The sequence below is a fragment of the Cucumis melo genome, chromosome 2 (genome assembly GCF_025177605.1).
Source record: "Cucumis melo cultivar AY chromosome 2, USDA_Cmelo_AY_1.0, whole genome shotgun sequence".
Lineage (NCBI taxonomy): Eukaryota > Viridiplantae > Streptophyta > Magnoliopsida > Cucurbitales > Cucurbitaceae > Cucumis > Cucumis melo.
Window position 1 is genome coordinate 17164944 of NC_066858.1, and position 23456 is coordinate 17188399.

Consider the following 23456-nt stretch of genomic DNA (forward strand, 5'->3'; position numbering starts at 1 on the left):
AAAATTTAGGTTAGGATGTTAAAATAGAATTAATTAAGGCGTGAAGAGATAAAAAAAAAAAAAGAAGGTACCATGTGAAACAAATTGCTTTTCTATTATTTCTTAAAACTTCAATCAATCAATCAATCATATCAAATCAAATCAACTAATCATATATAAAACAACTAATGAATTAATTAAAAATAAAGAAAACTTGTAAGTGAAAAGGAAATAAAGTTGAGTTAAATTGGAATAATATAATTTGAAGGGGTAGGGAAGAAGAGTAAATAATGGGTTTTAATTATAGAGAAAGGGGTTGGGGTGGGCAATTGGGCATTAGCCAAAAGAATTTGAAGAAGGTTTTATTATTTGTTGGCAACAAACAAAATTGACCAAAATATTATCAATCTATCAATATCCCAATCAACTAAAATTAATTAAAAGAATATATAATGGGTAGCTCAACTGTACTTCCCTTTCTTTGAATTTTATTCAATTTGACTTTCTTTTTCTTCTCTCTCTTTCATTATTTTCCTTTTATTTTTGTGCTCAATCCCTTCCTTCCTCTCATTTCTTTAATACTTCAAATCATAATCCTTTTTAAATAAATATTATTCATTTTACTATCAGTTTTCTTAGCTTAATCCATGCTTTTGTAATGTTAATATGACATAATTTTCAAAATCCAATTAATTATCCAACAAAATCAATTTTTTCTTTTGTTTTTAAAAACTTAGTTTATTATCGGTTAGTTTTTTACAATAATTTGCATCTTTTTTAAATATAAAAGTTGAAATTTTAGGGTATCTTTTCTTCTCTAAAATTCTATTATCATCTTGTTGATTTACTTTTAGTTTCTTTTGGTCAAATTAGGTAGATTGGGTTTTGGGCTGTATTGTTCTTTAAAAAATAATTATTTAAGAAAGAAAATTCAGAAGAAGTGGATATAATTTTTTTTAGTATAACACAAATGTGGTGATAGGATATTAAACTTTTAACTTATACAAAATAATTTATATCAATTATCGATTAGAAAGTGGTTGGTGACCAAACAAACAAACAAAATGGAGAGAGTAAAAAGAAGAGTTAGCAAAAGTAGATTTGGTCTGTTAATTGAATTTGGGAGAAACAGCTCAGCTCAAAAGGCGGTGGAATTATTGTTCATAATATTAAGGTGACACGTGTGGATTGCCAGTTGTAAAAAAAAAGTCATTGTCAATGCCTTTTCTCCATCTTCTTCTTCTTCTCCGTTTTCATAGTCTTCTCTTCCCCATCCCCTTGCACCTTACCCGTTGGCCTACCTTTTAAAACGCGGTCGACCTGCCGTGCCCCGCCCTGCCCCGCCCTGCCCTGCCGCCCCTATTTTTATTTATTTTTATTTTTTTTAACCTTCAAATACTCTTCTTATTACTTTTTACTTTTCACTTTTTGTTATTAGGATTTCTAAATTTTTAATTTTTTAATAATTTATTCTTACTCTTTTATTAATTTTATAATAAGTAGTATGTGAGTGAGTCGATGGCTTAATTATTTTAATATCAAAAGAAAATTGTAAATTGTCGAACAATTTTTTTTAAAAAAATTATACACTAACATCTTTTAAAAAATATAAAAAAACGACAAATTATTTATATCGTATATAACAATTCAGAAAATGAAAAAAATCCATAGACCGACCGTGTAAAATATCAAAAATGCTTCATCAACAATCCACCTAATATATTTGGTAATGTTATTTGGTACACGATTGTGTAGACATCTAAACGATCGTTTAGATTTGGCACCATTTTTTTTTCAATATTTTTTATACACCATTTGCGTAAAAAAGAAAAGTAGAAAGACAATTTTTTTCAATATTTTTTTACACAACCTTTTAGTTTTTGGTTACCCTAATTTAAATGTCTAACTAATTTCTTCAATATTCTTTATAAGTTAAAAAAAGAAAAGAAGGAAGAAGATATAGTGAAAAAAAATCTAAAAAAAGAAAGATGGAAGAAATAGCATGAGTACACAACAAGAAGAGGATAAAATATCGCATAGACGAATAAAGGATGGAATGACAAATTTGAAATATTTAAATAATAGACTAAATTTATAGACAGACTATAGTTATATTTAGGAAAGCTTCGTTATATAGAAAAAATTATAGCAAATAATAAATAGTATTTATTGTAGGAAAAAAGTGGTAAATTTAGTTTTAAATAGAGGTTCCTCCAACCAATTCTTAACAATTTTATTACTTTTATTTAGTTAAATATATGGTTTAATTTTAGTCTCAATCCATGAGAAGGAAGCAGTTGTGTAGTTAAATAATAATGCTTTAAATAAGATTTAAAAGTGGTGTTGTTTAATTAATTTCAACTTTAGGTTAAAATAAATTGATATAATATAGCTTTACGGTATTGCATCATTCTATTAATTTTCCACATCGTTTACTTGAGGGAAATTAATGAAAACGATTGTACGTGAAAAACAATATCCAATCATAATTAAAAACTACGCCATAGTTCGCACACGTAACTATACTACTACTCTACAATTCTCACTCAATATAACAAAAGAGTTGTAATACAAAGTGTGTAGAGTTGTAGGCTAAAAACAAAAATCTTTAAATGTTCAATCACATTACTAAACTATCTTAAAAAATTTTATGAATCCTTTTGATGTGAAAAAAAAAATATACTCTTCTTCTCTACATTTTCTGCGTCTGCACTGTAAGGAGTTACCTAATTGTTCCTAAGTTTAGTTCGTACGTACAAAGGTCATTAGCTACTTGATTTCTGTCTACTCAATCCTCAATGCTCGACACACGTACCTCGTTCTCCAAATTAACGGAAAAATAAATACATTTTTAAGTTACTTAATACCCGCTTTACTCAATGCACACTACCATATTGCTCGCTACTCAATCTTCAATTCCTTCAGTTAACTTTTTGGCAAAAAGATCGTTGTTGTCCTCTCATAACGTTTTCTATTCTTGTATTGAAAATTTTGATGCTCTATGGTTGTATCCTCCTCATCTCCGATTCATTGTTTTCTTACAATTCATCATGCTTCTGGATGTCTCTGATACTTGCAGAATGTAACATTCACTTTGAAGCACATGCATTTTAGTAGTTGTTTGATACTCGGTCTTAGTTGAAGCATACTCATATCGTTTTTCTTGTCCCATTGTGAACTTCGAAAATAGAATCTACATTTTTTTGCTACCCTCATTTTCAATACGAAGAGCTAGGATTTAATGTTAACGAACACCAACCATAGGATTATGTTTACGAACACCAACCATATAGTATCAAGCATCGATGTCAAGTATATGATGTCGTGTAACAAGCATACGATGGTCGAGTACCATGTTTAGAGTGATGTAAGGAACATCGAGTATCAGTATGTCATGCATCGAGTAGCGAGTAAAATTAAAGGATTTATCGTTGACTAATTATAATTTTTTTTCATTTTATTTTCTGTGCAGCATGGCAAGTCAATTCAAAATTCCTATGGAAATGGATTTTCTAGCCAAACTACTAGCTTGTCTTCCCACGTCACACTAGTTAGTAAGATACTGAAGGAGAAGCTTGTGTTCTGTTGATTCATCGATATGGACGTAAAATTCAATCCACTTGTTCATTTCATCCTACTGCGGGAATGAAAGACAACACGATGGACGTCATGCCTTTCAATTTGAATGGCATGACGTGACGTTCACCAAGGATGATTTCTTATTGGAGACGGGGTTGTCACGATTGACACCCAATTCAGAATGGGCTTCAAGAGCTAAACGTGAACTGGACGTCGTCGTCATCCTCTAATAATACAATAGAAGAATCGAAATTTTCTATTAATGCAATAAGAGAATCAAAATCTAACTTATATTTTACCTGCCTAACTATAATGCACTATGATGTACTGCACTAGTCACTTTGTATATCCGTTCTCTCGGTGCAATAAATGTCATTGTTGTCATGACTTGGTCACCCTTTAAACGACCTTTATTATAACATTGTTTCATTTTTTTTATATATAATCTTTTTGGGAGGAATCAAGAATCGAGTAGCGAGCAATGTTATAGTATGCATCGAGTAAAGTGTGTATCAAATACCTTAAAAATGTATTTTTTTTTTTTTGTTAATTAGGAAAACGAGGTACCGTATATCGAACATCGAAGATCGAATAATGAGCGGCTCTTGTACATACAAATTGAATTTAAAGGCAAACAAGTGTGAATGTTGACACAATGAAAAGGCCACTTTTCATTGTAGCCCACTTCTCGTTACTCAAGGGAAAGAGAAGGAATCTTTTTGAGGCAATAATAATAATAATAATAATAATAATAATAATAATAATAATAATAATAATAATAATAATAATAATAATAATAATAATAAAACTGTGTCAGGGAAGTAGGAAAAGGCACGTGGCGCATTAAAATGAAAACGACTTGTCCCAACTCATTACCAACGTAGGTTTTTATTTTCCACAATAAATAAACCAACAACAAAGAAGACCATACAGGCTGCTGCTTCGTCAATCTTCCATTTTGATTTATCCATCTCCATATTGACATATTATGTTAAAAGTGGAATAATCATTTCACTAATAAATGGTTCCCCACAAGAATTTTGATTTGGAAACTATCACTAATGCACAGGGATTCGAATTTAGGAAAAGTGAGGTTCCACCACTTTCTTGGAACTTCTTCCCATGACAACACTTAATAAAGAAAAGAAATCAGCACATTAGAAAATGAAAAATGCTATATTATTCACACAAAATCACCTCGAATCAGGTAAACGAACCTCAATTTACAACTTCTTTTTTCTTTACACAATATGAAAATCGCAATGAGACTATATGATTAAACAACCCCTTCCCTCTGAAAAAAAAAAACGAAAAAGAAAAAAGAAAAATTAAATTGGAGTGAAAGAAAAATGTTGGGAACTGTACAAAAACAACTTAATTTACAGGGAATTTATGCACTCAGGGCATAGATTTGGATTCTTCAATAAAATGATGCCGAATGCTGTAATTTGATATGTTGTTTGTTCTACAGCTGGATTCTATTTTCCATTGGAAGGCCTTGAAGTTTGAGTTGGGGGTGCAGCAAGAGCATAAGTTAGTCTTGAAGATGAATTCTCTATTAGACCAGCAACCCCAGCTGCAGCAGATTGGGCGTTTGATGGCAAGAAAAGATCATGCTTCTGATCTTTATAAGCACTCCAAACCTATATTACAATATCCACGACTAAATTAAAAGTATAGATGAAGTTCGAAATTACAATTCTTCTGTCGACCCAAACGCTATATTATAACAAACATCACTGATAAACACAGGATTAGCAGTCCTTCAACTTGCTAGTGTGTAAGCAACCATTTTCCTAATACCCTTCAGAACATTGTAAATTCACGATTATTTTGCATGCATATCTTCATCACTCTTCTTCGTATATAGAGGAGGCAAAACAGTGACAAAAGTTCAGGGACATTTAAGGTAAATGAAAACAATGTTCTAAAAATATCAAAATCTATCCGTCAATAATTACCTCGGAGGAGTCTAAGATATCCCGCACTTTAGAACAATGTGCCCCTTCCGTCGCAAATGCATGCAAAACCTGGATGGGCAGAGAAGAAAATTTATATAGATAGTAACGTTGCATTAGAAGAATATTTACTGATGCACGTCTCATTTCTAAATTAGAAAGCCTCCTGTAAGCCATTTGCTAAAATTATTCACGTCTCAGTGAAAATAGAGTTCGGAACTTGTCAAGCTCCCGTTTCTTAAGAGGTGTTACTATTGTGTAATGGTCAATGTTTAAGGAATGCATAAAAATTCCAGCCAATGTTGAGCATAACATCTGAAGAAAGCTTAGATGATGGCTATTTGCTTAGCCTTCTAAGATAACTTCAACGATATATATATCAACCTATGTATATATCCCTTTTCCGACCAAATCTCTCCACAATCCAACTGATTGGATTCTCTCTCCTCCCCCTAATATTTTCCTTCAACAAGGGTCCATCATTTCCTCCAAGAGCTCGATCCCTTTTCTCACTCAAAGTCCTCCCGATAAAACCTCTACTAAGTAACCCAAATCATTTATTGAGAAGTCTGTTTAATCAAAATATAACTCGGCTAGGTGAGCTACGTTAGACATCTTGAAAGGATTAAAATTCTTTATATTTCAGGATTCATTCCAAAGATAGAAACAAAACTAGAAAATATTTCAATTCAAATTCCTTGAAATGAATTCAATTCAAATAAATTTAAGTCTTTCATCCTATTTTCACAGTAATTCCTTACGGAACAATCTCATATTCTGAGAAGTCCTTCAAGAAAATCTTACACTTTGAAAATCATTAACAGATTCCATACACTGTGCCAAAAAAGATAGCTGCAGAATCAAGCTACTAAAAATAATTACAACAGTCAACCAACAAAAAAACATTCAAAACCACATACCTCTATTGCTAGCACCCTGCCAATAGAGGCTTCAGATTCATTCCATTTCATTTGAGAGCATAGTCCATTCCTTCCCCCAGCTCTCCAATCAAGAAGCCCAAGGAGTACTTCGACAAGCCCAACCCTTCATCATTATGCAATACAGAATGAATACAGAAAGCCTAAGAAAAACAAAGTTCGATTGCATCTCTTTTCTTAAGCATATAAATTTTACAATATATATTTTTCATATCAGCCCAAACTAACACCACCCTTGCAATCATTGACACTCCAAAATTTCATGGGATATTTAACATCCAAAATGGATTAAGGGGTTTTGAGTCATTTGCCAACATCATGCCCAATCCATGAGGTTGGCATCTCAAAGATCCTACAGTGTATGTAAGTATAGTTGTAGTCAACAGTGACTAAAATAAGTTGCCATTAAACTGCTTAACAAACAGAGGCAGAGATACAAGAACCAAAGGTATCTAATTACAGGGTCAAACACGAACATCATAGAACAGTATGGTTAACTACTTGACACAGAAGGCATCTAATCAAGCATTATTATGTCACACTTGTTGACCCAAATTAGAAATCAAGGCAACTCCTTTATCCTAAATTATAATACATGTACTTGCCTTATGGTGTTTAGAAAATCTATTAATACTAGTACAAAAGTCAAAAAGTGTGACAAACGTCCATCAAACAGTTTTTCCTCTTTGGCACAACATTAGGAGACATGAAATGAATTTTAATATACTAAATAAGATACTCACTTAAGCCCTTGGGCAACAAGAGCATCCCTGGCTCGATTTCCAGCAACCACAACACGCTTTAGGGTCTCGAGTGCAAGTATGCTTCCACCATTCCATCCTATAGCTTTCATTAGAAGAGGAACAACCTAGAACCATATAAGTTCTAGTCAGATAATACACAATGATGAAACCAAAGCAGATTAAAGATGATTGATGGCTCAGGTGTTTAGAGACTAGCAAGTCGTTCCAATGTGCAGAGAACTGCAAGCCCTTAATGGTTCAACAAGAACCAAGAGTGAGAAAATCACGCTAACATCTTTTTTAAATCAAAACTAACATCCCACAAGTGCCATGTAAAATTAATATTGATCATCCTTGGATACAGTGTTTTCCTACCGGCCAAGGAACATAAAACTTTTTTTGCAGGGCATTGCAAATAATATAAGTAAAAATACCTGAGGAGTTCCAACACTAGTTGCTGCCATAGCTTCTGCACATGTAGTACTAGCTGCCAGTTGATGTAGGACACGTAAACAGCTCAGACGCACACGTTCCTGTGGAGTTTGTGCAGGCTGTTCTGATTCATCACTAGGTTCATGAGTTCTCTCCTCATAGTTGCCATTGTTTGCTTCCCCTGATGACATAGTTTCTCGTCTGGCTTCATAAGCCACGGCAGAAACAAGTTTGGGTACATATCCAAGATACCCAACATGATCTGCTAGTGCTGGATGCACTCGCAATAACGAAACCAACGCAGCAGATAGGAGAAGAGGAAGCTCAGGGTTAAAAGCTTGTGTATCATAATGTGTGGCAGCAATAGATGACAAATATTGATCCAACAATCCTTCTAAAAATCTCTTTGGATTTCTTAGAGGGAATTTGGGGTCTTTTAGAAACAATCTAACATATATTCCTCCAACCTGCATGAACATAAGCTGGTAAGATTTCCAGCAATGAAGGCAGACAATGTAAAATGGCAGATATGTGGTGGTATATACCTGAGGCTCATCTCTCATTTCTTGTTGCGTAGATGCCTGCTCAGGCACATCCCAATCAATGACACGGCCTTTCATCTGCTCACGGTACAAGTCTGAAGCCATAGTTGCAATTTGGGCAGACAATGAGGCTGCCATTGCTGATGTCCATACAAGTTCTGGTGTCTCGGTTGTTTGGTCTACAGCTGCCACTACAGCCTCACCAGGTCCATCCCTGATAACTGATACTAGGCCATCTGGAAGAAATCTAGCAAGAGTTATAGCAACTCTAGGGCCATGCATGGGCTGCCCAATGAGTTTTCCCAACAAGGAGGCGGCAGCAGCTCTTTGTTGAAGAGGAATTTCATCTGAATATTATACATAATAACATAGGTTAAGGATTGTCCCTTCCATAATCCATAGATGGGAAAAGATAAAATTTAATTTACAGTTACCCTGCAGAGGTAAGAGAATTTCAAGAATATATACAACACCACCATGCTTGGCAGCTGACCAGGCGAGTTCTGCAGTACTTGCCAATGCATAAAGAACATGAAGAACCCCTTCACGACATTGAGGATTGGAGTGGAGCATTTGTAGTAAAAGGAGAAGACCAGATCCATCAGCAACCATAGCCTCTAAGCAGGGAGCATATGCAGTTAAAAGTGACAGCACACCGAGACAAAGTTGAGCAATGTTGCATTTTGATGGAACAGCAACAGAAAAACATTCAAACAGTGGTAATAGCTTGTCTTTGGTAGAAAAGATGGAAGCCAGATTTGGATACCGTGTTAGCAAATTCTGAAAATTATAATGGAGAACAATAGTGTCAGATATGTTGCATTGCTTCCAACCAAATAGGAGACATCAGGAGAGAAACGATCAGGTTTTTCGGGGTAGGGAGAGGAGGCATAGTGAGATTTGGTCTTTGGTTAAATATTGGGCTTCAATTTTGAAGATCTTCTATAACTATTCCATAGGCAATATTTTACTTAATTGGTCCCCTTTTTTTAATGGGGTTGTTTCATTGGGCTGGTTTTTTTGTATGCCCTTGTATTCTTTCATTTTTTCTGAATGAAAGGTGTTGATTTCATCAAAAAAATATGACCCACAAACTCAGCGGAAAATAAACCCATTAAGTGAACTTCACGTGATGAATATTAATCAGCAGCGTACCTTTAAGGAGATCAATCCAAATTGAAGGTTCTTGACCAATAAAGCTTCTTCCTCCTCAGGACCCTGTCCATCTGATGCTGACATTGTGTCAACAGGCTCGCCCAGCTGACTAATTGATCCAGAAGCCTCATTGTTAAGTTGCTCAGCCTTGGGAGATTGAACACTGGAATTAAGTTCATTTTGTGAACTACAGCTGTCACTAGTAATAACAGGTTTATTTTGAGAAGCAGAATCTACAAAGTACTGATTATGCACAAGGTCCGCTATGAATTCAACTAAAGCAACACCAAAAACCTCTGGACAACTAATCTCAAAATCTGGTTGATCATTGTAAACCCTCAGATAAACATTGCCCACATAGAGCTCTTTTGACAATGCCTCATACACAAATTCGTGTGAATCTTTCAAATCATATGACCCATCAGGGCCCTGGCTACTGCGCTGCTGATCTACAAACTTCAGAAGTTCTGCTCGTGTGGATGAGTTCCAAATAATCTACAAGGTTAATGTTTAGAAAACTTAGACATGAATTCCAATTTAAGGAAACTAAATTCATTGTACAGGAAGGTAAAATGGGATATTGATCTAGGTTGAATATCAAACAAGTCTGCCTTCAAATATCTAAGAGTAAAAAAACAGAATAACAGAGAAAAATAAAGTAGTAGACCAGTGTGTACCTCAGGTGATTCCAAGTTTGCATTTATTTTGGACAGTAGATCTTTAGGTTCTGGATCCTTCAAAAGACTAGCAACTTTTGGAGTTAACAATCTACGGAGAGCATCAGCTGCAGCCTGGTTATAGGGTGTAAGACTGTCATCACTACACATACCACTAAGCCTTGAGAGGGCCTGAGAAGCGCGCAAGGCATGCAAATTCTTTGCAATTTGAACACTGGCTCCGACACCATGTGACTCCTTTGTGTCAGAATCCTCCGCTGTTGCGTCATATTGAAGCAACAAAGGCAAAAGGTACCTAAAAATAATTTAACAAAGTCGAAAAACAGGATTAGAAAGTTTTCATTTCTGATGACAGGGATTCAAGTCTGGCTATTAATTGAACCAAAAGAAATGGAGCTGGAAAGAGACTGATACAAATTTTGTCTCGTGATCATTTTGTTGGAAGATAAATGGACAACTCAGCAAAACAATCTAAGAGGAATGGTTTTGTAGTTTGGTTACCATTTATATCTCAATATCCCTCTAACACCCTAATACAATTCCTATTACAATCGTAACACCGAGTCCTGCTCAAAACCAACCAGAGAGGTAAAGAGAGTGAATTAAATAAGAAACACATACCATAAGACCCCAGCTTTTAGCAAGGCATCCTGAAATTCAGAGGAAACAGAAACGTGGGCAATAGTTTGGAGAGCAGCATCAACAGCTGCTGGTATTAGCTCAAGTTCAGTGCAATGAACTATGTCATCAACTAGTCCAGAAAATTCAAGCATCTCAACCCTTGCACTATCAAACTGGCTTAGAACAGAAAAGGTTCGCATGACATTGGTAACAATGATAGCAGATGGTTCGTTTGCAGAAGTAGTTGGTTGCACCACACACATGCAACGAGAAAGAAGAACAGCAAGAAGCTTAATTCCACTGTCCCTCACTAGTTCTTCACCATTCAACGAAGAAGATGCACATCTATCACATCAAAGAAGAAACTTTAGTTCATTTTATCCATCTCATGAACAAAATAACAATGTGAAAAAGAATAGTGAAATAGGAAAGTTACGTGAGCCACAAAAGTTCTGATGCTGCCACGAGGAGAGGTGCTCTATCAGATGCAAGAAAATTGTTATCTTCCTTGTCCACTGTTACAGCATTTAGCAGCATTGGATAACCTGCATATTTGAATGGTTCGAGTACATTTCCATAACGTCTGTACAATATACATTGACCTTTCAACAAAAGAAGCAACCTCCAAGGTTGTGGACCTTGCAACCCTTGCATGGTAGCCTAAGAAAGATATCAGAGAAGTATTTGATTAAAAAAAATGTGCGATTGGCTCTTTCAGATACAGCCAACAGCAGTCATGTGATGGTAACAAAATAAAATAAGATTCTACTTCCATGTAATGTATTGTGTACATACATGAACTAAATTCTACACATCATTGGTCAATATATCATAAAGGTTACTAGATTTTATTTCAAATGAATTCCCGAAGAACATTCAGCAAAGAAGATTATAATAAGCAAAACATTTATACTATAAAGTCTGGGCATCACAAGCGCTAAAGCATCAATAAGGTTACAAAATGATCGAAGAACTGGTTCCAATTCCAATTTCTCGTTCCTCGTCTTATTTTTCATTTTTTATGTTTTAATTTCTTTTTAGGAGACTTGCCAGAATTTTAAAATACTATGCATGACATGTACACACTATAGGGTTATGCCATTTTTTCCTCTCTCTTCATGATTCTCACCAAACTTTTGACAGATTTGAGTCTATTAGGATCCACAGGCTAAAATGAAACATGCTAGTCAAAATATTAATGTTTTCCCCTCTTATCTTTTATTTTCTCATTAACAATGTGTTTAGTCTTTGGCGTACAGATACAAAGTGGTAAATGCACTAGCTTATACTAGAGGATACTTTGAAAGTGGACTCAAAACCCTGATTGTCAATATGCTATTTGCCATATTATCAGCTTGATGAAAAAAACTGGGGCATGCATCAGAATAAAATGCTTCAAAGGCCTACCTGTAGACGCTCATATGCTTTCTGCACAGCAAGAAACTTTTCCCTTCCTTCCGGATTTTTGTCAGGATGGTATTTCATTGCGAGTTTTCTATATTGCCGTTTAAGCTTTTCTTCATCAATATTCTCAACTTGTCTAGAGATGCCAAACATTTCTTCACCATTTTCAGAAGAATGTTTCATATTACTATCATTCTTTGACACGTCTTCCAGAGAAATTTCCAATATTTTGCAAGCTTCTTCTTCAGAGAGATCCATAGGTCTGCGTGTTAATTCTTCACGCCACATAACAAGTAATGACTGAAGAAATTCAACATGCTCAACAATTGGCCAGTTGGGAAATCGTATCTCATCACATAAGTTCCTCAGATAGTAACGGTGGCACCACATTTCATCCCTCAACTCTTGATAAGTCACTGGTGGCATAGGGGCATACTCATATAAACAATGGCAATGCTGTGACAATTTTTGGGGAAAATCGCCAAGATGCTGTAAAACCTGGTAAAAGCGAAGCAGTTTAAAGTTTTGACATCTGTTGAATGTAAAGCAGAAAAATTCATTCATAGAAGCAAAAGTAGACCCAAAGCAAGCGGAAGCACCTGACAAATAAGGTTTTCTGCTCTCATTTTGTGAGTCCATATGATCTCGGGAGTATCTGAGTCAGAAACCATTGCAGCAGCAAATGCAGCTGGGCCACTGCGCTCCAATACATAGAGCAGGGATTCAGGAAGAAGTCCACCCAAAACACTACGCTTGGCAAGAGGCAAAGAAGAGGAAACTGCAGCCTCTTCTCCACCATGAAATGCTTGATGGACATGAGTCACTGAGAAGAGTTGTGCGATAGAAAGAAGGTTAGATCCTGGATAGGCAAGGGCAAAATAGAATGCACCAGTGCTGTAAAGACGAATCATGGCTTTGGGATTTCTGGTGACAATAGCTCTTAATAAAGCAGCTGAAAATTCCACAATGTTTGGTTCCCCAGAGAGCATAGCCTACACACCATAAGGAGGAAAATAGTCACTGAAATACATTCTCTATGGCTAGGTCAAAAAAAGAAAATAAAGAAAGACAAGAGAACTCAAATAAACACTCAACCTTAAGGTTTCAAAATGTATGTAAGCCAATAAAAATAAATAGAAATCGACCTATCAAACAATTATTATTAATAACTAATAAGTAACCGCTGAATGCAAACTAGTGATATGTGATAGAATTAGGCAGCATCATATCATCACCATACATCAGAACAATTATACTTTTTTTTCTTTATTATACTTTTTTATATTGAAGAAAAAAAGGTTCAGCATACTTGCAATTTATAAATCTTGTTTTTAAGATGTAATTCCTAGTGTTCTTTTCATTAAAATTTAAATTATGAGTTACTACTTATCATTAAAGTTACATTAATATTATTTTTTGATAGGGCAAAAATAATTATTAACATTACTTCATTTTTTTTATAGGAAACAAATTTCATTGATGTATGAATTTTACAAAAAAAAAAAAAAAAAGACTCCTCAACTACAACTTTCTTAGTTCTCACTAAGTTACAACATTAAACTCATACAAAAAGCAGCACATTTATCCAACCAGACCATCACTTCAAGCTAAGAGTTAAAAAGTGGTTCCTCGTCTCAAGTACTCTGTGAACGACAGGAAAAGAGTTCCAGATCTCACCTGAGCGATATGTGGAAGGCACCTTGGACTGGACAAGATTCGTTTTACTCTAGGGGTTGGCGTGACTATCTCTCCAGCATCATCCAAGTCCGAATGTGCAGATACCATACTATGTAAAATGGATAGTGCTGTCTCGCCAATCTATACAACAAACTCATTATATTAAGATATCAGTGGACACATATAGAGGTTACAAAATATATTCTATACTTAGTTGGAGTATATAACAATGATCAAGAAGTACCAACACACTCAATAAATTGCTTGAAAGGAAAAATAACCAGGCAGGAAAAAAAAAAGGTAGAAATGCAAGTGTACATCCACAAGGTATTTTGCAGGAAGGTTGGAAAATGGCCATAGGAGGTCCAGAAAACAGATTGAGCAACAAAAGGGTTATTAATGTGTAATGTAGCCAGATGATCTCTTCAATAAACATATATGCACACAATAAATATTCATACCTGAGCTGGTGTAAGAACAGGAACTCGAACAGCTAATGCCCACCGCAGCTCACGTATATCACGCAATCTCTTCCAGTCAAGCATTCCAGAAGCCCAGCATCGTGTTGTCCAATCAATAGCTTTCTTTGACCAGAGTCTTCTAATGGCGTCCTTCTCCAATGGCCCAACCTTTGCATTCTCTTTGTCAATAAACATCCACTCTTTGAGAGGTTCCATAAAAGCAGTAGCGGCAAGCAAATTAGACTCTAAAGGAATAGCAGTTCTCTCCGAGGCTTCATGAACCACCGTCAGCAGATCAACAGCTAATACACATCCTCCAACCAAAACACATGCCTCTACATTTGACAATACCTTCATTAATGCCTGCATGCAAAGTTAATATAAGTGAGAAAAATATCTTGGTAAAATCAGAAGACCATATTAAATATTAATCATTCTGAAAATTGTTCCGTGCTAGTTTTGGTCCAAAACAGTCAATTCAATAATTTTCGTTAAAGGGAGCAAAGAACTGAACAAACTGGACAAACTAAGATAGTGAAGTTTTTTTTTTCTTTCCGCTACATGATAATTTATGGTCTTTGAAAACAAGTATATCACTCAAGGGGGCAGGGGGGGTGGACAGGGGAAAGGGTTTTGAGCATTTGCGCACCTTCAAAAGAAGAAGAAGACGATGCCTCAAAGCTCTATCATCTGTTCGATCCAAGAGAACTGTTATATGAGCAGTGCCTTCAAATGGACCAATAGTTTGATGATGCTGTTCATAGACAATTGACATAGCCCTTGCACATAGCTCTCTAACAGAAGAGCCCCCACCTCCTCCAAAACCATCCAGTCTTCCCATATCACACCAATCATCAGATGCACCCAATTCATCAGGAATGGTACCATCTACTGTGAGTCCTGTGTCCGCATCACATAAGAATCGATGATAAAGTGCTCTAAAGAAAGCAACCGGGTCCCGGAGTGGAAAATCCTGAACCCTGCCTGTACTGTTGCTTTCAAGCAACAATCGTAAATAATATTGACCTACACAAACTTCTTTAGACAAACTAGGATAGCTAACTAAGAACTCAGAATAGTTCCAAGAAATTTTTGGCAGGCTATCTTGACTAGTCATACTTTCTCCAACAGGGGTGACCCCAGGTACAATATCTTCAGACCGTTCCTTTTCAACATCTAATTTATGAACCTCAGCTTGCAATGTCTCACGTAGTTCTTGTCTTGTGCGCTCATTCCAAATCAAATCAGCACGATTATGATCAAGGCTAAAAGCTCGCCAAAATTCAGGCCAATTACAGAGTAGCCTGCCAGATCCAACAGGAGTGTTCTCCACAACAACCTGAGCAGGAGCAGGAAGTCCCGACTCCTGATTAGCATCAGCACACTCAATATTTGGTTCTGACGCCTCATGTATGGTAGTACTCGGAACGTCAATCGAAGAAGGAACACCAGATTGATCACGTTGGGCTGAAGTACCATCACCAATTACATTGTCACTAGGATGAGCAACAGAAGCTTGAATGGTTGAAACTGGACCACTACTTATCTGCTTAGAGGGATCACCAGTCTCAAAATTACTATTTAGCAAATTTTGATCTTGAGATGTTGTCACTCTACCTGTACGGCCTCTCCTCTGGAGTAAGCGTCTCTGTCGTCTACTATATGATCCTTCCAGATTTGAATCCTCATGCATTACTCCATCAGATCGTGTGTGTAAATATGCAACAAGTCCGGGAGGCAAAACTCTAGATAACAAATCCAAAGCTGGTTGATAAGAGTCTGCCCATAGAGCAACTAACTGCCGACTAACCTCACGTCTCTCACCAGCTGGAAGGAAAAATGCATGTGATAAATGCCTTAATATAGCACCATCTCGTAAAGCAGCATCACGCATTGACTCTGCTGCAATTGCATCTTCTTCTGCAATTGTGCGCATTATCACAGCCACAGTTTCTCTCACACTTTCAGCGGGATGTCCAAAGAGTGCAAACAAGCGACGCTTGAGGCCAGCCACTTGGCGCAACAATTCAACAAAAACAGGAAATTGTGTTGTTTCACCATGTGGTTCACATATCATCGCATCAAGCACTTCAACAACAGCCATCGAAAGCAAAGGAGAAATAGACATTGGCTTCAGTCTGTTGACAAGAATAACCACATAACCTTGATGAGCAAACAACACTGACTTGGTATGAATGATTGTAGCATGCCGCTCTCCTTTAGAATCAGTTACCAGATTTGAATCACCAGGCCCACCACCAATAAGCACTGCAATTAGGCCTGCAGCTTCAGCTGCTACACCCTCAGAACCATTTCTAAGCAAACCCATTATTCTCCCAACAGCAGCGGGAAATGACATCACATGTGACGCTGCACTTGTTGATGCTAACAATCGACGTAAACATGAGATGAAGCCCATTACAGTTGCAGCTGCTTTAGGTGAAGGAGGTGGCAATGGAGGGGACTCAGGAGGAAGATTTGGTGCAGCTGGAAGCATTGTGATCAAGGCCATGAGGGTCACCTCGGGTACTTCAATGTTGGAAGGAACCCCACTGTAAGGTATACATGCATTAAACTCCCTTATTCTACGCCAAAGTTTAGCTCTTGATCCAGGTATTGAACCACTTTCAGCCACAGCATCCTTAGCAGCTGCTGCTAAGTGCTTCAAATGCATGGATGCATTTTCCGAATCAATGACAGATTGCTGTTGGCCAAATTGTAGGTAGACTCTTCCACATGGGGGATCAATACGATGACCAGGCATTGTTAGCCTAGGTAACACAGGTACTGGGTACTGACCCTAAAAGTAAGCAGCAGATATGAAAATAGACAACATTAAGTTACCAATGATACTTACATTGAAATCTATTTATGGATGCTAAATAGTAAAACAAATCGAAGGCAAATACATCATCTACCTACTTCTGTTTGCAATACATCCCGAATGGCTGCAAGTAAGTTATCACGAGACGTACTGGCATATACCTGTTATTCATGCCTTGTCCATTAAAAGTTCATAAATAATATTAATCTAGACTGAACATTTAAAAGATAAGCTCACATGAACAGGACATCCGTCATTGAATTCAATGGCAAACATCTGGGGCTCCTCTGCAAACCGCACGAGGGAGCTGACAGCAGATAAAGGACGAACTGTAACAGCCTGTACATAAATTTTTTGATGATTTACAGAACTTTATCTAACAAGCAAGATACATGTGCAATCATGCTGAATGGTTGCCTTTTTTTAATTAAAATATAGACTAAGAAAGAATCAAAGAATACAAAGGTGGAAAAAAAAAAAGAAAAGAAAAAGGAGGGACTCCCATCACAGGAAAGGACTCCAACTACATGAAATCACCCCTATAGAATAATTACAAAAGGTCTTCAAAATCAATGACCAAAGGGAAACATGAAAGCGAAGAAGGGAGTCAGGTACCAAAACTCCCTATGATCCCTTTCAACTTCCTTAAACACCCTACTATTCCGCCCAACCAATAGAACCCATAAGACCATACACACCCCAGCAGCAAGCCAAGAAACCAACCCCTCCCCAAAAGGCAGATTTAGGAGGAACTACTTGATCATAGCACTGACATCTCTATGACGAACACTCATCATGTTGAACGCGTAGAAAAAGGATAACAAACTCCACTCACAAAGTTACATCACCAAAGAATATGATCCTGGTCTTCCTTCACATTCTGACAAAAAATACAACAAAAAGGCCCAACAAGCAAAGGCATATTCTTGACAAGCATGTCCAGCATGTTGGCACAACCAAGTAAAGATCCTCACCTTTCTAGGAACCTTATCCTCCAAAGTATTGAGAAAACCAACTCATTTAAGGGGGAAGGATCAACCAAACAATGAAAGAACGACTTACACGAGAACCCGTCCAAAGGATTGGGGCTCCAAAACTTGACATCCCTCCTCCCCAACCTAAAGGGGTGGCCCTCGAGAAAAGAAAGAAAAGTGGCCACATCTACAGCTTCCCCATCAGAAAGAGAACGACAACCTAAAAGAAAAGGAACTAGAGCTCCCGAACCAAACTAAAGAATTAACAACAAAATGATTTTTAAGAGACGATGGGTGATACAATTGAGGAAACATAACACAAAGAGGTCTCTCCTCCACCCAATGATCCTCTCAAAAACAAATATCTCTCCCCTCCCCACCACACAACAAACCAGATAAGCAAAAGAAGGGAGTTCTTTCAAAATGTCTTCCCACAAATTCTGGTGGGTACCCTCTAATTCCATTAGACAACCATTCAAAAGGATGGGGAACATGTCTACTAGCAACGATCCTGCACCACAGAGAATTGGGCTCAGAGGAGAAGCGCCATAACGATTTGGCTAAAAGGGTTTTGTTACGCATCCAAAAATTCTGAATTTCCAAACCCCCTAAAGAAACAAATCTTTCAATAACCTCCCATCAAGTGAGAACCTTTGCCTTTTCCTTCATCAACCCATCTAATCAAGTGAGAACCTTTTTTCTGAATAGTTGCCTTAATATTTCTGTTCACAGAAACTTCACTCAGACTTCACATTTGTTTAATTACTTGCCTCTCACATTCTTCTTGTGAAGAATGTGAGTTTTTGTGATTTTGTGAAACAAATAGGTGTATATGATGGCTCAGAATTGGCTACTTGGGATTTACATATCTGCAGTCATTATATTATCATATCTAACTGAAGCAAATATGAAATCAGTATGTGTCCATTTTGTAGAATGTACACATGAGCAACTGAGCATCAGAATTGTTTAATTAATATATAGTTGACATCTACAACAACATTTAAATCATGTTTAACTAACTAATCCCTTATATTAAAAAAACTGTAATTAATTAATAACTCTGTAGGACGGTTTTTTAAACAACTGCCATATCAACTCAATAAATTTTATTACTTGATAATTCAAGTGCACAAAATAATTAGTTACTTAAACAACTACAATTGCAGAAGTGCTATGCCAATCAATTCATATAACTTCACATTCAGAATGTTCAATACTGAAAATGAATTTAAATATCAGCACATTTTATTATTGTCAATCAACACAATTTCATTGAGGCAACAAATAAAATTAAAGAGGCATTACAATGAAATGTAAAGGGGACCACAATCTGGTCAGTGCATGAGGTGCTCTAAATGCAGGGAGAGGGTGGACTTCCAAAATACGCTCGGGTGTAGGGAAGAGACCGAACTCCCCAGGGAAGCAGAGGCCTCAAAGTGAATGCACCATTTTGGGGTATCTAAACACATAATCGAGGGAGAGAGACTTCAAATGAGCAGATGGAAGGGCTTGGAATGTGAGCAATCTTAAGGGGTGTTTGAAGGAAATCTACAAAGGGAGAGTTGAAAGATGGACGGGGTTCATTTTCCTTCAGTGTTTGAGCTTTTGATACCATCCAAATTATAAGAGAACAACCTCAAACTATATTGCAATATCAAAGAGAAAACCATAATAATAGTCTTTGAGAGGGTCATCTCTCTCTTAAGTCCACAATGGACCAATACCAGGCCAAAGTTATGTCTAACCTCTACACCCCCCAACTCCCTCTATTTCCTCCACCTAACAATTTATACTGTAGTTACAATTATGTCACTACTCATATAAAGAGGAAAGGAGGGGCTTCAGACACATGAGATGTGGTTACATCAAACACCAAGAGAAATTCGTAGTGAGAAGTTCAAATTGATGGCAAATAAATAATAAAAAGCTAAATATTTCTCCACTTACTTCATAATTTTCTGGGCGTCTTTCAACTATTGAGACCTTTGTAAGAATAAGCTGACGAGACACAGCATCACCATGTTCACCAAGTCCTCCTTTAGGGCCAACTCCCAAACTCAATCCTGGAACATTCAAAGTTCCATGTGCAGCAGAACGCAATCTCGTAACAGACCAACCACCACATGGGGTTTCATCAGCTCCAACAGCCTCTTTTGCTAGATTTAATAAAAAATTTCAAATAAGATAGGACAAATGAATTTTTTTTTAGAAGAATGGTGCATAAAAGAAAGAAAACAGTTTAATGAATTACCCCTTCGATTTATGTACTCTGTCACTGTAAGAGATTGAGAACTGTCCACTGAAAGTGACAATCCTACCATGGATTTTGCTGTTTTCGTCTACAATAAAATAGTCTTAAAATTAGAAATTCTTATAAATGTTAAACCTTTCAAGGTATTGTTTTGGTCATTTCTCCCTGAAGAACAAACCTCATATTTGCACAAACTGCTAACCAACTAGACGTCAAAATTAAGAGTATATGCAACAGTCTAAGATTCCAACTTACCAAATTTGAGATGATGGCACTGTTTGAAGTACCAGAAGAAGCTTGAAAGGCCTTTGATTTCCTTCCATATAATGGGCACAGAACAAACCCACCATATTCAGCACTTTTTTTCCCATAAGCATCAGGTAGGATTATAATTGCAGGAGAGCCCATATCTCTAAAATCCAAGCACCAACGAAGGTCTCCAGATTTCACGTCAATAAGCTCCACACCAACATTAGAAACTTTTAATTTCTGTAAAAGAAAGTGGACATAATGCCAAGCCATTCAGCAACCGAACCTAATCCACCCAATCAACTTGAACATGTGAAACCATTAGTAGTCAAAAACAAAAGTGCCTTAATCAATAGCCTCGCCATTTTGATTCAACTCTTTTGATTGTTGACTCTTAATTTTATGCTTCAACTCTGACGAGACAAGTATAAAGATAAAAACATAATTTTCCCTGGGTTAAAGGCAAGGCAAACACAACTTTCTTTCAGTTTCTTGTATGTGTTACTCTCGACCATTGGTTGCAGCCTAAGAGTTGTACATTAGGGTAGATAGAGTTCCTTGACACAATCGCAATGTTTAAACAATTGTTTTCATTTTAAAGGTACTCGGTAAATAGAAAATAGTTCGTCACTCAATTCTGGATGTAGGCAAAGAAAGAAACTTACAAAGGGAACCCACTCCGAGCCTCGTCGCCGAAGATGAAGCACCGGAAACTCAGCCACGGGGGCCAATCTATTCCACCTAATTCTGTGCAACGCCGTCAGTATACTCGCTCTGTATTTGGAAGAGAACTTCATCCCCTTGAACTTCCCACGCCCATCCGTGCGAACACTAATGTTAAACTCATTCGAATTATCATCTCGCCCAATAATCGGTGAGGCACCCTCGTAGTCACTAGCGACATCGTATGAATTAGTCACCGCCAGTGTGGAAGGGTCTAACGTAATGATCGAAGCAGCCGAAATACATAGAATCCGCTTGTAGCGGCCACGCCACGAGTGCTTAATGACCAAATAGCGAGCCAAGTATTCAGGCTCTTCAGGAGGCGCAGAATTGGAAGAATGAACAGTAGATTGCTCCATTGAAGGAGGACGAGCAGGAGGTTGTCGAGAATCAGACGTAAGCCGGTTCACAGATTCGATATTAGCAAGGTAAGCAAGAGTATGGGTAGGAGGCACATTGTTAGATCGCAGAAAGAACCAGAGTCCCGCGCCGGTTTGGACAGATGCAGCCGCCGACGGGCTTCTGTGAGACCGAGACTGATTCGCCCCCAGCTCTTACGGTTATATATCAAATTCTCCAGCTTTAAATTGAACAAACTAAACCCTAATAAACTCTAATCATCAAAATATACAGCGAAAAGGGAATTGATAAGGCGTAATCCGTGGAAATGATCATGCAAATAAGAAAAGGGCATTTGATTCCCTCGATTGAATCCAATCGAGAATTATCATCAGACAAGAAATAGCAAATTACTTGAGAATGAATTAAGTCTGACCGTCGTCGTCGGAGTGGGAGGAGGGAGAAGAAAAGTCGAAAACAGGTCGGAAACGATTGTTCCCCAGCGCTGAGAGACACCACTGTCAGTTGGGCACAAAAATTCGGGTCGGGGTTATCGTCACCTGTCAGTGGACCATATAATGACGTGGCATCAATTCGATTGTGAGATGTGTTTAATCTAAGCCGTTGATTAAAGGACCGAAGCGCCATTAAAACTATCCCTTTGATTAAGGACTTTACTTTCATAGCTAATGTTAAATTATTAAGTCAACCATAGGGACTTAGGGTAAGTGGGTAACGTTCAAAATTGAGCATATGAAAGACATTTTTTTTTATAAGCTTCTTAGTTCGATATAACTTTATTTAACATAATATAGGTGTCTGGTTTAAAAGAACGGTGATCAATTGAAGTGGATAGAAAGAAAAAAGTGTGATGAAAAATCCAACACTTTATAGATGCTAAACATTATCTTGTCTTGCCAAAATCCTAGATATTATTCTTAAATTTTAATCTTTTAAACATTCTTTCATACATGTATGGGTATCATGAATATCATTATTATTAAAAATTACAAATAGAAAGATGTTTAAGCTAACAGTTATGTCATTTGTTCTCTTACCGTTATTTATGGGTTAAAGTATGTATCATTTCATATATGTACAAGTGTGATATTGGTTATGAATGTGAAATATCACGATATCAGTGTAGATAAATTTTTGAATGAAGATTCATGTCCTTTGATATGTTACAGCTATTCACATCGAAGTAGTGTATTCTTTTATAAGGTGTAATCTAGATCATATATACAACACGTCATAATCTAGTGGTGGACATGTGTTTGAATAAGTGGTCACATCATTTTTCCTTGCTTCATTAAGAGCCTATTTGGAAAGCTTTAAGAAAAAAATGCATTTCAATTTAAACATTTTTCTAAAATCTCTTTAAAATAAAAACACATGTGTATTTGGTAACTGTTCTTTTAAAAGTGTTTTTAGGTAAAAATTGTTTGATTTGTACTAAAAGCATTTTTTTCATTTCAAATTATGATAAAGAAATTTGTTGTTGGAATTTACGTTCTAAAACTCATAGTTTGTAGTTAAAACTATATTTTATTCAATAAAGTGGTTATTGAAGACTTATTAGTGAAAATAGAATACTATAATCTTGAATCCAATTAACTAAGATCATGAGGCTATCTAGTGTAGACTTAACTTTATGTACAGACATAAATGTGGTTCAAGTTCGAGTTTATAACCCAAACAGTCTATAGTGTATGAATAAGGTTGGACACCTTATTTCAGGAACACTATGAATGCGACCCGCTCTGTAGTTAGTACAAACGATGTGATCCTGAATTGTTTATGTAGAGGCATGAGAGTGAGGGAATCCTATGTAAAGAATTTACATAAGACTAGAACCATGAAATAGTCACTTTTAAGTTATAATTTGACTATATAAACTGACTATTTCGATTATGATGACCTAGGT

At 36.6% G+C, this 23456-nt stretch overlaps 1 protein-coding gene across 3 annotated transcripts; it reads right to left on the minus strand.

Moving 5' to 3' along the window:
• Window positions 1-4715: 4715 nt before the first annotated feature.
• Window positions 4716-22070, minus strand: LOC103501533 (dnaJ homolog subfamily C GRV2). 3 transcript variants are annotated; one of them, XM_008465133.3, is made up of 22 exons: window positions 21133-22070; window positions 20474-20707; window positions 20219-20306; window positions 19915-20123; window positions 17228-17329; window positions 17089-17151; window positions 14816-16966; window positions 14167-14529; window positions 13706-13846; window positions 12628-13020; window positions 12032-12526; window positions 11061-11284; window positions 10625-10969; window positions 10004-10298; window positions 9327-9821; window positions 8606-8951; window positions 8175-8518; window positions 7632-8096; window positions 7198-7322; window positions 6437-6560; window positions 5520-5588; window positions 4716-5201 (listed from the first exon to the last, which is right to left on the minus strand). In XM_008465133.3, the coding sequence occupies exons 1-22, from the start codon at window positions 21547-21549 to the stop codon at window positions 5037-5039; spliced, it is 7653 nt and encodes a 2550-aa protein (XP_008463355.2). In that variant the 5' UTR covers window positions 21550-22070; the 3' UTR covers window positions 4716-5036. The 3 variants fall into 3 exon arrangements, with proteins under 3 accessions (XP_008463355.2, XP_050937119.1, XP_050937120.1); XM_051081162.1 differs by lacking the exons at window positions 20219-20306; window positions 20474-20707; window positions 21133-22070 and having other exon boundaries at window positions 17228-17297; window positions 19915-20048; XM_051081163.1 differs by lacking the exons at window positions 17228-17329; window positions 19915-20123; window positions 20219-20306; window positions 20474-20707; window positions 21133-22070 and having other exon boundaries at window positions 17085-17151.
• Between the last annotated feature and the right edge of the window lie 1386 nt (window positions 22071-23456).